Genomic DNA, 14,119 nt, shown 5'->3' with positions numbered 1-14,119 from the left:
CCTCCTTCTACCTGTGTTATCCCTCTCCCGGGATGAGATCATCCCCAAACCCCCACCCTGGCTCTCTGTCAATGACTCAGCCTCCCATCCCCTCCATGCAGAAGTTTCGTACAAGTCATCCAGTGATTAGCCAGAGGCCAGGGGTCAGCCCCCCAAGCCTTGCCCCATACGCTGTCCTGTATGTCTATGCCCCAGCATCCATCCCTTAGGGTCATTTATTGGTTGGTAAAATGTTATCTACTTTCGGTTTCCACCTCCCTTTAAATGTAACCTTGGCACATCTCCCTGGGGCTCTTGGCAGGAGGCCCCTGAGGTGCAGGAGCTCCTTTGGGACTCCTAATAAAACCTTGGATTAACCCCTGCTAAGAGTCGGCCCTTTATCATCTACCGATGTCTCTGGTGTCTCTTGTGCTGCACAGGGGCCCAGCCCAGGTGCCCTCAGCACCCTCGGGGCACAGAGAGTGTCTCCCCGCTCTCGGCCGTGTCAGGGCTGCCCCCCAGTGTCTGCCGACTCGGGACCGGCCGAGGGTTACTGGGAGGCTCGCACAAACCCGCTCGGCTGCTGATTGTGGCGGTGTTTGAGGGTCCCCAGGACGAGGGAAGAGACGAGAATCTTGACTCCACCTCTCAGAAGGCTGAAATATTATTTTATGATCTCTATTATATTAAAAGAAAATGAGATAGTAAAACTATACTAAAAGAGCAAGGAGACATCAGAAAGCTGGAAAGGAATGAATAATAAAAACCTGGGACTGCTCACAGCCCCGACGCAGCTGGACCATGATTGGTCATCAAGTAGACACTGCACAGGAGACTAATCCAAGATGCCCCTGTTGCTAAACTATCTCCAGCCCACACTCCACAGCCAGCAGATCGTAATTGGTTCCATTTCTGTTCTGAGGCTTCTCAGGAGAAAAATCCCAGCAAAAGCATTTTCATCAAACACGTCAGTGCCAGGTGATGGCACAGGCAGCATCGGCTGGCCGAGGTCACTGTGTCATCCCTGCCAGCCCAGGTGTCACAGCAAGGAGGAGAGTTCACCCTGTGCTCACCCTGCAATACAGAGCAATACAACACAACACACATATTAACACAAGATGATAACCTTTTTCTATTTTCATTACATGTGGATTTATTGTTATAGGAAACCCAAATCAACAAAAGCACACAAAAAACACCACTCATCTACCATTAACACCCCCTTCAGATGACACACGAAGTCACCATCCCTCTCATCACAACTGCTAAATTACACCCCAGCAATCATTGGTCCTCGGGAACGTGGTTCCCGGGAGCCTCAAAAAAATCCTCCTGCTTGACGAAAACCCCGGTCCCTGGACAGTCCGCGCCCAAACTCTGGTGATGAACGTCACCTCACAGACCGACCAGGACCAAGGAAAAAAAAAACAGCCGGAGGGGGGGGAAACCCAGCTGGGGATTTTTTATTCTAAATTTAAAAATGAGTTGAAAAACTTGAAAAGCAAAAGTCACACACACAAGGTTAAATCCAGTAATCCAGTCGGCATGCGCTGACACATGCAGAGATGAGCAGACGCAGACAGACACAGACACGTGCTCCCACACATGCTCACACGCTCTTCCCACTTACACACTCGCTGCAGCCCTTACTCGAGACGCTGAAGAACGTGCTGCGACACATCATCTGGCTGTGCTCCTTGACGTCAGTTGGTAGGTTCTGGGGAAATCGGTAGCCTCGGGGACCTGTGAGACGACAGGAAGCGGTCAACGAGTGGCTATCTGACAGCTAGGACTTGTCTCCACTCTGAACCAATAAGTTTTCTACCCAAAATCCCATAAAAGACAGATGAACAGTAAAGTTTTTATAACTCTTCTACCTAACTGTGACTACGTGCCCAGGCAGGGCAGCTCCAACCATAAGTGGTACAATATAAGTACACACAACAATGTAAGTCGATGCATACAGTGCAAGTGTACATAGAGGGTAGGTACATACAGTATAAGCCAGCACAGGTACACACAATATAAGCCAGGACTTGAGATAACTCGCTGGAAGATGAATTCTTGAGTCCTATACCCTTCAGAAGATGGAACCTATAGAAGTACTGCAGTCACATGAGGAGGGTGCAAGACACTCCCTCTAGCAGTCCAAGAGAATGGCATGGAACAAAAGGCACTACCAAAGCTGGTAGTGAGAAGGAAGATGGATGAGAACATCTTGTCCGTTTGAGACATTCCTGTCTCAAAGAGTAAAAATGTAAAGATGCCAGAATAAGGGATATCCAGAAAGGAACGTGAGTAGAATACGGCCTATATGGCACAGAATAGTGCTGATAAAGCATCGAGACGTAACAAAGGCCTATGACGTGGAAGACAACGGACACAGACACGGACAACATAGACACGGACAACATAGACACAGGTGACATAACACAGAGACAAGTGGCAACTGCCTGGCACTGTCCCCTTAGGCACCCGAGATGCCTAGCGCAAGATGTGCCAGAGGCTGATGATGCCAAAGGAGAGGAAGCCCTATGACGATAGCACGTGATAATGAAATGTAACTCGTTAAAAGAAGTTAGTGCCACAGCAGTTAAGAGGATGCTCGAGAGGCTCAGCAAGCCTAGAGAAGGAAGCCGACGGCCAGGTGACCGTGGCTATAGCTCCGGACGTGAAGGCGAGCTCCTCGGGGGAAAGATCCGTAACGATGTCAGGCCGAGGAAGGCAGACGACGCAAAGTTCACGAGAATCCTGAGATGGGTCGGAACTGCCCTGCCCAGCAAAGGCTCTGGTCAGGCTGAGGAGAAACCCTCTCCCTTTTCTTCCAGAGAGCCGGTCCCACTACAGACCTCTCTGCTAAACTGACATCAAATTGCCCTCTGTGATAGTAAAGGTTTTTCCCCTTCTCCAAACCACTGGCCCCGACACTCAGCTTTTGGAAAAGGAGCAGACAAAATCCATCCTCGGTCGGACGTGGATGTTGAAACATGCTCCGTGTGTGCCTCGGTGCTGTCGTTTCCAACCTTTGGCTACGAGGCTCCTCAGGGTACCTAAGACAAAACAGAAAAGGTGACTATTGCCATCAAAAACAGTAATCCCCGGGGCTCCTCCGCACCCCTGCCCCGGCTCACCTCAAATCTTGATTTGACTCCAGAGGGTGCCCAGAAGATACCTGCAAAAAGAATAGGTACACACTTAGCATGCTGCTGTGTAACACTCACCTATGGGTCAGCCTGCCTAAACACCGACTCACCTGCCCTCCTCTGTTCCTTGGCGTGCCTAGGGCAGCGACAGCACCTGCAAAGAAACAAAGCAGAAAAGCATGCTGAGACACTGCGAAAACACAACCTCCCAAATCTGACAAGGATGCCACACTGATACCTTAAGCTGCACACACCTGGAATGGGCATGCCCGGCCAGGATAGATGGCAAGTGGACCACCTAAAATAAAAAGTGGAGATGCTAAGAGCTGCACCAGAAACTGAGACCTCAGCAATAACAACTGCTTCTGTACACTACTCAATGCTCACCTCGCCCACTCGGCCTTGACTGCTGCTCTCAGCCTTGACTTCCTAAAAAGAGAGACAAAGAAGTCTGCTCTAACAGCCATCATTTATGCTCTCTCTACAGAGACAAACAGTAACTGACCTGCTCGGGGGAATCCCCTCACCCGGGATGAGGGGCTCTGCCCTGGATTTCATCCTTCTGCACCTGAAAGAAAGGACAAAAATCAAAGAGCTGCAGGATAACTTAAGAGCTCCAGACATCTTGTGCCCATCTACAAATCCCACCTAGAGTCCAACGACACCCCACATTACAAACATCAAGTCCCCGGGACTTCTCCTATTGCACCAGGCTATGCAGCAAGGCAGAGCAGCTCCAGCACAAATGTGTGCAGACACCCGTGACACAGGACAGGACAAACAACGGGGACACAACAGGAACAGAAATCTCTGGGTAAGGAAAATGACAGCGAGCACCGAGAGGACGCAAAATTAGAAGACTGAGGGGAAACTGATGGCGGGCTGATGAAGTTCAGAGAACCCTGGAGGAAGAAGATGCTAACTGAATGATTTATTCCAAGAACTGCAAAGATGGATGCCCAAGAATCCTACGGTCAGAAGCCTCTACCTGTCCCCACATTCTTACAAGTCCTAATCCATCATAACAGAACCTTGCAGGGTGCAGCTGTCCATACAGCTCAGAACAAGACCTGAAAAGACATCTGACCAGATGCTTCAAAAAAGAGTTGCCATTCTGATACCTGTCTGAGCTGCCGAGTTAAAAGTTCCATGGCATCGATGCCAGGGCAAGGAACGCTGACAGTACAGATACTAAGACTGGTGCCAAGGTTTCTGACAGGCCCCGCAAAGGGCTATGATAAAAGACATGAGATATCCAACAACACATAATACACAAAAGACAAGTGACACAATACACACTGGGACTGCTCTGCCCTGCGCACCACAGCACTGTGATCAAAAGTGAGATTTTGCTTTTATGGGGCCTAAGGGGCCACTTCATGGACACTCCTCACCTCCAAAGCGGACTCAAATCCCCCCCTCCCAGTATTTCCCAAACCAGCACCCTGCTTTCATCCCCCCTGGGGGTCGTGGCCCTCTACTTCTCTCGCAGACATCTGGGGATGCCGGTCTCAGGTGCAAAGAAAGGCCACCTCGTCAGCTGGGAAGGTCCTGCTGGCACCGGGCTGGTGTCTCTTAGACAGCTGTATTAAAGAGAACCAAACATCAATGCCTGATCGTGGCACCACATCGGCCAAAACCCCACAAGTCTGCTACTCACCGTGCTCCTAAGAACGCTCAGCTGCTCGGGCCGCACGCTTTGGGCACGCTCAGAGACCTAGGCCGTCGCCACAGGGGACGCCTGGGTTCAGAGGAGATGAGGTGATTTGGCACGGCTGAAACCTGAGTGGACCCTCGCTCCTCCCCCCTACTTCCCTGACTCACCACAACTCCTCAGCACTTGCTGGAGGCCACCTGGATGGCACCTTTAAATAGAAAAGTTCAGGGCTTCATCACCAAGTCCTGTAATGCATCCACAGGGCTCACATTTGCAGGAAACCCGGAGCATCGGCCGGCTGGTGACTGGGGCTTGGCATACTCCGAGTGGATTGCCTAAAGTGCACAAACGAGAACGGAAGCTTAGAGCTGCACCAGAAATTGAGACCTGAGCAATAACAACTACCGCTCTCCACTGCTCACCTTGACAGCTGGTATCCACATTTGCTTCCTAAAAAGAAAGACAAAGAACAGTGCTGTAGCAGAGTCACCATTTACACTTCTGCTGCAGAGACAAACGGTGCCTCACCTGCTCGGGGGAAACCCCTCACCCGTGATGGGGCCCTCTGGCACACATTTAATCCATCTGAATCTGAAAAAAAAGTTAGGACAAGAGTCAAACTGTTGCAGGATAACTTAGGAGCTCCAGACGTCTTGTGTCTATCTACAAATCCCATCTAGAGTCCCACTACACCCCACATTACAAACTCCCAGGGACTTCTCCTACTGCACCAGGCTATGCGGCAGGGCAGAGCAGCTCCGGCACAAATGTGTGTGCTGACACCCGTGACACGGGACGGGACGTGACAGACAGGGGGGACACAACAGGAACAGAAAGCTCCTGGCAAGGAAAGTGGCTGCAAGGACTCAGAGAATGCAAAAGGAGATGACCAAGGTGAGACAGATGGCAAACTGATGAGGCTCAGAGAACCCTGGAGGAAGATGCTGGCTGAATGATTTATTCCAAGAACTGCAAAGATGGATACCCAGGAATCCTACGGTCAGAATCCTCTCCCTAACCTCGCATTCTTACAAAGCCTAATCTGTTGAAATGGAGCATTGCGGAGCACGGCTGTCCGTGCAGCTCAGAACAAGACCTGAAAAGCCACCTGACTGGATGCTTCCAAAGAGAGATGCAATTCTGATGCCTGTCGGAGCTCCCGAGTCAAAGGTTCCATGGCCTGGGCACCAGGCTGAGGAACGCTGAGATCACAGATTCTAAGAATGGTGCCAAGGTTTCTGACAGGCCCTTCACAGGGCTATGATAAGAGACATGAGATACCCAACCACACATAATACACAAAAGACAAGGGACACGATACACACCGGGACTGCTCTGCCCTGCGCACCTCAGCACTGTGATCAAAAGTGAGACTTTGCTTTTACGTGGCCTAAGGGGCCACATCTTGGCTACCCTCATCTCCAGAGACAACTCAAACCCCCCCCCCCCCCCCCCCCCCAGGAGCCCTGACCCAGCACTCCGCTTTCATCCCCTCTGTGGGTCGTAGCCCTTGACTTATCTCTTGGACATATGGAAATCCCAGTCCATGTCAGGTGTGAAGGAAGGCTGCCTCGCCAGCTGGGAAGGTCCTGCTGGCACCGGGCCGTTGTCTCTTAGACAGCTATATCAAAGGAAACCAAACATCAATGCCTGATCGTGGCACCACATTGGCCAAAACCCCACAAGTCTGCTACTCACCCTTCTCCTAAGAAGGCCCGGCTCTTCGGGTCGCACGCTCCGGCCGCGCTCGGAGGCCGACGCCGTCGTCGTGGGGTGCGCCTGGGTTAAGAGGACAGGAGGTGACGTGGCATTGCTGAAACCTGAGTGGGCCCTCGCTCCTCCTCCCTACTTCCCTGACTCACCGCAACTCCTCGGCGGTTCCTGACGGCTGCCCAGAACGCGGGGCTCGAGAGAGCGGCAAACCCGGTCCGTCGGCCAGCTGGGGATGGGAGCTTGGCATGCTCCGAGCAGATGGCCTAAGGCACAAAAACGAGAATGGAGACTTAGACTTGCCCCAGGAATTGAGACCTCAGCAACAAGAAAGGCTACTGCTCACCTTACCCTTTTGAACTTGACTGCTGAGATCCAGCTATACTTCCTAAAAACAAAGACAAAGAACAGCGCTGTAACAGGGTCACACTTGACACATCCCCTGCACAGACAAATGGTGACTGACCTGCTATGGGGAACCCCCTCACCCGGGATGGGGTGCTCTGCCATGGATGCAATGCATCTGCACCTGCAAGAGAGTTAGAATATATGTCAAACACCTGCAGGATGACTCAAAAGCTGCAAACACCTTATATCAATCTAGGAACAGCATCTAGAGTCCAAGTACACCCCACATGAAAAATTTCAACCCCCCAGGGCTTGTCCTATTACACAACGCTATGCAGCAGGTCAGAGCAGCTCTGGCACAAATATGTGCAGACACCCGTGACACAGGACAGACAGGACACGACAAACAATGGGCACACAACACAGACAGAAATCTCTTGGCAAAAAGGATTACTGCGAGCAACAAGAGCATGCCAAATGAGATGACCGAGGTGAGACTGATGGCAAGCTGATGTGGCTCAGAAAACACTGAAGGAAGAAGATGCTAACTGAAGTATTTATTCCAAGAACTGCAAAGATGGATGCCCGAGAATCCTACGGTCAGAAGCCTCTACCTGTCCTCACATTCTTTCAAGCCCTAAGCTGCCATAATGGATCCTGGCAGGGCATAGCTGTCTGTACAGCTCAGAACAGGACCTGAAAAGACATCTGACCGGATGCTTCCAAAGAGAGATGCGAATCTGATACATGTCTGAGCTCCCCAGGCAAAGGTTGTATGGCATGGGTGCCAGGCCAAGAAATGCAGAGATCACAGACGATAAGAACAATGCCAAGGTTTCTGACAGGCCCCTGAAAAGGCTAAGCTAAGAGACATGAGATACTCAAACAACACACAAGGCACAATAGACAAGGGACATCATACACACCGGGACTGCTCTGCCCTGCGCACCTCAGCACTGTGATCAAAAGTGAGATTTTGCTTTTATGGGGCCTAAGGGGCCACTTCATGGACACCGCCCCCCCACCTCCAAAGCGGACTCAAAAACCCATCCCAGTAATTCCCAAACCAGCACCCTGCTTTCATCCCCCCTGGGGGTCATAGCCCTCTACTTCTCTCTCAGACATCTGGGGATGCCGGTCTCAGGTGCAAAGAAAGGCCACCTCGTCAGCTGGGAAGGTCCTGCTGGCACCGGGCTGGTGTCTCTTAGACAGCTGTATTAAAGAGAACCAAACATCAATGCCTGATCGTGGCACCACATCGGCCAAAACCCCACAAGTCTGCTACTCACCGTGCTCCTAAGAACGCTCAGCTGCTCGGGCCGCACGCTTTGGGCACGCTCAGAGACCTAGGCCGTCGCCACAGGGGACGCCTGGGTTCAGAGGAGATGAGGTGATTTGGCACGGCTGAAACCTGAGTGGACCCTCGCTCCTCCCCCCTACTTCCCTGACTCACCACAACTACTGGGCAGCTGCCGGAGGCCACCTGGATGGCACCTTTAAATAGAAAAGTTCAGGGCTTCATCACCAAGTCCTGTAATGCATCCACAGGGCTCACATTTGCAGGAAACCCGGAGCATCGGCCGGCTGGTGACGGGGGCTTGGCATACTCCAGGTGGATTGCCTAAAGCGCACAAACGAGAACGGAAGCTTAGAGCTGCACCAGAAATTGAGACCTGAGCAATAACAACTACTGCTCTCCACTGCTCACCTTGACAGCTGGTATCCACATTTGCTTCCTAAAAAGAAAGACAAAGAACAGTGCTGTAGCAGAGTCACCATTTACACTTCTGCTGCAGAGACAAACGGTGCCTCACCTGCTCGGGGGAAACCCCTCACCCGGGATGGGGCCCTCTGGCACACATTTAATCCATCTGAATCTGAAAAAAAAGTTAGGACAAGAGTCAAACTGTTGCAGGATAACTTAGGAGCTCCAGACATCTTGTGTCCATCTACAAATCCCATCTAGAGTCCCACTACACCCCACATTACAAACTCCCAGGGACTTCTCCTACTGCACCAGGCTATGCGGCAGGGCAGAGCAGCTCCGGCACAAATGTGTGTGCTGACACCCGTGACACGGGACAGGACGTGACAGACAGGGGGGACACAACAGGAACAGAAAGCTCCTGGCAAGGAAAGTGGCTGCAAGGACTCAGAGAATGCAAAAGGAGATGACCAAGGTGAGACAGATGGCAAACTGATGAGGCTCAGAGAACCCTGGAGGAAGATGCTGGCTGAATGATTTATTCCAAGAACTGCAAAGATGGATACCCAGGAATCCTACGGTCAGAATCCTCTCCCTAACCTCGCATTCTTACAAAGCCTAATCCGTTGAAATGGAGCATTGCGGAGCACGGCTGTCCGTGCAGCTCAGAACAAGACCTGAAAAGCCACCTGACTGGATGCTTCCAAAGAGAGATGCAATTCTGATGCCTGTCGGAGCTCCCGAGTCAAAGGTTCCATGGCCTGGGTACCAGGCTGAGGAATGTAGATATTACAGATGCTAACAGTGATGCCAGGGTTTCTGCTAGGCTCCTCAAAGGCCTAAGGTAAAGGACATGACACATCCAACCACACACAACACACAACAGACAAATGACACAGTACACACCGGCACTGCTCTGCCCTGCACACCTCAGCACTGTGATCAAAAGTGAGACTTTGCTTTTATTTCCCCCCCAGGCCTAAGGGGCCACTTCGTGGACACCCCCGTCTCCAAAGCGGACTCAAAAAGCCCTCCCGGTGGGTCCCTGCCCTGCGCCCTGGTTTCATCCCCTCTGTGGGTTGTAGCCCTCTACTTATCTCTCAGACATCTGGGGATGCCGGTCTGTGTCAGGTGCAAAGGAAGGCTGCCTCGACAGCTGGGAAGGTCCTGCTGGCACCGTTGTTAAACAACTTCCTGTCGTTTCTTCGTCTGCTCCAATAAAGTAAACAAAATATCAATGCATAACCTCAGCAGCACATTGGCCAAAACCCAAGAATTCTGCTACTCACTGTTTTCCCAAGAATGCCCGGCTCCTGGGGCCACATGCTTCAGCTGCACTCGGAGGCTGATGCCATTGTCGTGGGGTAAGAGGAGACGAGGGGATGTGGCGCTGCTGAAACCTGAGCGGAGCCTCACTCCTCCTCCCTACTTCCCTGACTCACCGCAAATCCTCGGCCATTGCTGAAGGCTACCCCGGTGACACCTTTAAACAGAAAAGGCAGAGGCTTCATTGCCGAGTCCCGTGATTCTTCCGCAGGGCTCAGGAGAGCGGCAAACCCGGCGCGTCGGCCGGTTGGTGACTGGGGCTTGGCGTACTCCGAGTGGATTGCCTAAAGCACAGAAACAGGAACAGATGCTTAGAGTTGCACCAGAAAGTGAGACTGGAGCAATAACAACTAACTGCTTCTGTACGCTACTCAATGCTCACCTTGCCCAGCTCACCTTGACTGCTGATGTCCAGCTTTGCTTCCTAAAAAGAAAAAGAACAGAGCTGTAACAGAGTCACACTTTACACTCTCCCTGCAGAGACAAACGGTGACTGACCTGCTCGGGGGAACCTCCTCACTCGGGATGGGTGGATGGATTTTGCCCTGGATTTTATCCTTCTGCATCTGAAAGAAAGCGAGGACAAACGTCAAAGGGCTTCAAGATATCTTCACAGCTCCAAACATCTTCTGTCTATCTAGGAATATCATCTAGAGTCCGGCGACACCCCACAAACTGCGTGTCCCTGAGCCTTGTCCTATTGCAGCAGCCTCTGCGGCAGGGCAGAACAGCTCCGGCACAAATACGTGCAGACACCCGTGACACAGAACGTGACAAACAGGGGGACGTTAAACACGACATGTTACGCTTGTGGTGAGGGTCTCGAGGGGAAAAGGCAAAAGGGACCCCAAAGACACAGTAGGTAACACGGTACACCGGACAACACGACGTGGACCGGAACTGCTCTGCCCTGCCCGCCTGCACGCTGCCATCAAATGTGGAGTCTCTCCCTTTAGCTGTCCTAAGAGACCCCTTGGAGAAGATTGCTTTTCCCTCTGCTAATTTTTAAATCTGTCCCAAGAACTCCCAACCTGCTACCCTCCCTTCTCCAGGCCATGGCCCCCGACTTATCTTTTGGATGATCAGCGATGTGAATCCACGTTGCACCTGAAATGAGTCTGCCTCGGAGGGCCCCGTGATGGCCTGTTAGCCTCTCGGTCAGCTACAATAAAGAAAAAAAAAACCAATGTATGAGTTTAGAGTTATGTAGGCCAAATCCCAGCAAGTCAGCTACTTGCCCTCTCCTGAGTGTGCCTGGCTCTTTCAGGCTCCACCTTCATCCTGATTCCAAGGGTGTGGCCTTTATTATTAGTGGCACCTGGGTTAGAGAAAAGCAAAGTGAAATGGGATTCCTGTGAGTGCAGTGGATGACCTTGTGTGAGGAAAACATGGGAATGCCTCTGCTATGCTTCTGAAAAGCCTTGTGTGGGGGGGGCCCTCAAATAAACACCCTTTCTCACCCTGCTGCCTGCAAACCCCCCTGCCCCCCGATAACTCCTAACTGGATATCTGCTCACCCTCCCTCTCCCAGTCACAACCCTCAACTCACCTGAAGCCTCAATCTCAAACATCATTTTTAACACTGGGCAGATGCCTCCTGTGACATGATGAATCTGCTGAAAGAAGTGCTGTGCTTGACACAACCTGGGATCTCTGGAAGCTGTGCACCTCCTAAAAACAATAAAAACACAAAACAAGAACAAAACCAGAAATTGCAGATATGCTTTATCACCCCTAAACACAAAATCCAAAATCGTCACCTTAAATACTCCCTGTATTCCATGCCATTTTCTTCACAGTATCTTCCAAGCCTCTATTTCTTTAGATGCCCAGAAACACCTGCTGAAAGCAAGCTAAGCTGAAAGAGGCTCTTCACTGAAATGACAGGAGAGCTCTCACCCCAGCACATCCCAGAGAGGGAACGAAGCCCCTCAGCAAAAGCTGGGGTTAATATACCCCTGATGGTGCCCGCCTCCCATTCCCATGATGCCTGGGAAAAGGGAGGGGGCTAATCCCACCAAATATAAAAGCCCTCAGAGCAGCTGCAGCTGTTTGGCTCCTCTGACTCAAATTCAAAGGGAGTAAAGGCCTTGTTATAGAAGAAAGCTCATCAGAAAAATAACAGCACTTTCTTTTTTGACACAACTACTTGGAGCAGAAGAACAGAAAAATGGTAAGACATAAAGCATTGTGTTTAGGTAGCATACCTAGATAAATTGGGTAATTTGCTGTTAACTTACATAATTATTCTGTGTTTAACAAAAGCCATCTAATAAATTAACACCCAAAACTCCAGCAGCCCAGCTGGCCCTACCAAATCTCTCTGTTGATACATACAGTAAACAAAAAAACCAAAATCCCAGTAATACCTATCAGAAGTCTAGGAAAGAAACCTCTTGAAATTAATCCTACCTCAAATACAAACCAACCCGTCCAGAAAGTTAGCTTCACTCAAAAAAACTATTTACACAGAGGTAATAAGACCAAGAAATAAAACAACACACCATATAACGACCCACCAACGAATACAACAGCGAAGGAAAAAAAAAAACCACGTTTTTTTCTTTTTTTTTATTTCAACTAGCTTCCTTTATTAGCTAGAACCAAAGATTTTGCCAGGGCTGTAACAACAACAACAACTTCTTTTTCTTCTGCTCCGTCTGAAATGTCCCTTCTCCTTCCCAAATTCCTTACAACTTCCGAGTTTGAATCCAAGCCAAAAGCAAAATTTGTGCACTTGTGAGTCCGGTGCTCCTGTCAGATTCTCTGTCTCCCTCCACATCTTCTTACACTTTCAGTCTGAACGCTGTCCTGCCCTGATGAGTTTGACAGAAGAATTGGCACATGTTAAGAGAGCATTTCCCTCCCTCCCTCCCTCCCCAGAGCTGGTTTCCTTAGCGCATTTCAATCGATCCCAAGCCCGCAATGATGCGCGCTCTGCCGGAAAGGGGAAACACGTGCTAGTGAACAGCAGCTCAGAAACAATTCTTTTCTAATGTTACCTGCTCTACTTGACTGCTTGCTAACACAAGTCTCATTTTACCATTGCAGGGAGAAGGCTGTAGGAAAATGTCTGATGAGCAGCCACAAAAGGCCTCACTCCCTGCTACACAGCCTGCAACAACCTCGGCAGAGCGGAGCAGCCAAATCACCGCACTCTCCTTGCCGTGGGCAAGGGTAGAAGATGACTGGGGGAGGCACATAAAAAGAAGGGAAACGCTCCTATAAATGCACAGCCATTTGCTTTCAGAAGCCCAGAGTTCAGGATCTTCTCTAGGAAGCCAGACGTGACATGATATTTCTAAGATTTTCTTCTTCATCGAAGGAAATGTACGTACATACACACTCTTACAAACGTACCTACGGTTCTGGGGTTTTTTTTCTTCTGAAGCTCCAAGAATTATTTCCCACCTTGATTCATTCAGAAGAAACGGCCCCTGTGACTCAGGTCAGAAGGGCGGCCTGCGTTTTTGATCACGACAGCTTTTGGCTTTACCCTGTGAGCAGGAGCAGCAAGAGCTGAGGCTCAGCAGAGGCTGACCCCGGCCAGCCCCTTCCTCCCTTCCCCGTGTCACAATGACTTCCAGGCAGAAGGATGCAAAGCAGGTTTGTGTCTTTTCTCTTCAGTGCCAAGAGGTAAAAGATGTAGGCTTTGAAATAACTAATGACCCTCTCTTGGAACTCTCCCAAGGACAGTTTGAAAGCAAAGACAGAAGATTGCTGCTAAATCCATATGGGATAAGGATGAGAGCAGCAAGGATCCGAGGCCAGCAGCGTTGCCAGGCAGTGTCACGTCCCTGCCACCTTGTGACAAGGCACACAGCTGCAAAGCCCCAAAGCCTGCAAGCCCTGCAGCTGCCGCACGGATGGACCTGGTTCCCTTCCCAGGTGCCCAGAGGGACACCTGAGGGCAGGTGTCGTCCCCCGCCCCCCGAGGGCGCACCCAGAGCCCCGGGCAGGGACGGAGTCACTGACGGCTCTCTGGGGACGAGACCCTCCCTGCAGGTGACACCGGCTTGTCCTCTCCCTGTGGCACAGGGACCTCCAGGCTCTAGGACCAGCCTCATTTTGTCAGCATCCAGGTGCTGTGCTAGAGCCAGAGGGGTCAAGGCTTTCCAGAACCATAGGATCCGTAGCATCCTTGCGGTTGGAAAAGCCTTCTAAGGACATCGAGCCCAGCTGCTGCCCCCCCAAATCAGGTCCCTAAACACCACATCTTGACATCCTTGACATGTCTCCAGGCATGGGGAC

General features: G+C 51.0%; 1 protein-coding gene and 3 long non-coding RNA genes across 5 annotated transcripts; all 4 read right to left on the bottom strand.

Moving 5' to 3' along the window:
- Window positions 1-627: 627 nt before the first annotated feature.
- On the bottom strand, window positions 628-4,821 carry LOC129121161 (uncharacterized). 2 transcript variants are annotated; one of them, XM_077176313.1, is made up of 9 exons: window positions 4,783-4,821; window positions 4,655-4,705; window positions 3,628-3,690; window positions 3,510-3,551; window positions 3,377-3,420; window positions 3,233-3,276; window positions 3,111-3,151; window positions 1,630-3,029; window positions 628-1,053 (listed from the first exon to the last, which is right to left on the bottom strand). In XM_077176313.1, the coding sequence occupies exons 3-8, from the start codon at window positions 3,678-3,680 to the stop codon at window positions 2,720-2,722; spliced, it is 534 nt and encodes a 177-aa protein (XP_077032428.1). In that variant the 5' UTR covers window positions 3,681-3,690; window positions 4,655-4,705; window positions 4,783-4,821; the 3' UTR covers window positions 628-1,053; window positions 1,630-2,719. The 2 variants fall into 2 exon arrangements, with proteins under 2 accessions (XP_077032428.1, XP_077032427.1); XM_077176312.1 differs by lacking the exons at window positions 4,655-4,705; window positions 4,783-4,821 and having other exon boundaries at window positions 3,628-4,064.
- A 112-nt stretch (window positions 4,822-4,933) lies between these two features.
- On the bottom strand, window positions 4,934-6,188 carry LOC143693751 (uncharacterized). Its single transcript, XR_013181692.1, has 4 exons — window positions 5,308-6,188; window positions 5,202-5,229; window positions 5,101-5,114; window positions 4,934-4,987 (listed from the first exon to the last, which is right to left on the bottom strand). It is a non-coding gene; the product is annotated as an uncharacterized LOC143693751 (long non-coding RNA).
- Window positions 6,189-6,684: 496 nt separating this feature from the next.
- LOC143693750 (uncharacterized) lies at window positions 6,685-7,034 on the bottom strand. The gene is made up of 3 exons (XR_013181691.1): window positions 6,956-7,034; window positions 6,841-6,877; window positions 6,685-6,755 (listed from the first exon to the last, which is right to left on the bottom strand). It is a non-coding gene; the product is annotated as an uncharacterized LOC143693750 (long non-coding RNA).
- Window positions 7,035-9,479: 2,445 nt separating this feature from the next.
- On the bottom strand, window positions 9,480-10,588 carry LOC143693749 (uncharacterized). The gene is made up of 5 exons (XR_013181690.1): window positions 10,367-10,588; window positions 10,265-10,292; window positions 9,985-10,025; window positions 9,832-9,887; window positions 9,480-9,751 (listed from the first exon to the last, which is right to left on the bottom strand). It is a non-coding gene; the product is annotated as an uncharacterized LOC143693749 (long non-coding RNA).
- Between the last annotated feature and the right edge of the window lie 3,531 nt (window positions 10,589-14,119).

The sequence above is a fragment of the Agelaius phoeniceus genome, chromosome 3 (genome assembly GCF_051311805.1).
Source record: "Agelaius phoeniceus isolate bAgePho1 chromosome 3, bAgePho1.hap1, whole genome shotgun sequence".
In the NCBI taxonomy this organism is placed as follows: domain Eukaryota; kingdom Metazoa; phylum Chordata; class Aves; order Passeriformes; family Icteridae; genus Agelaius; species Agelaius phoeniceus.
Note: the sequence above shows the minus strand (reverse complement) of the source record. Positions and strands in the feature narration are given on the sequence as shown.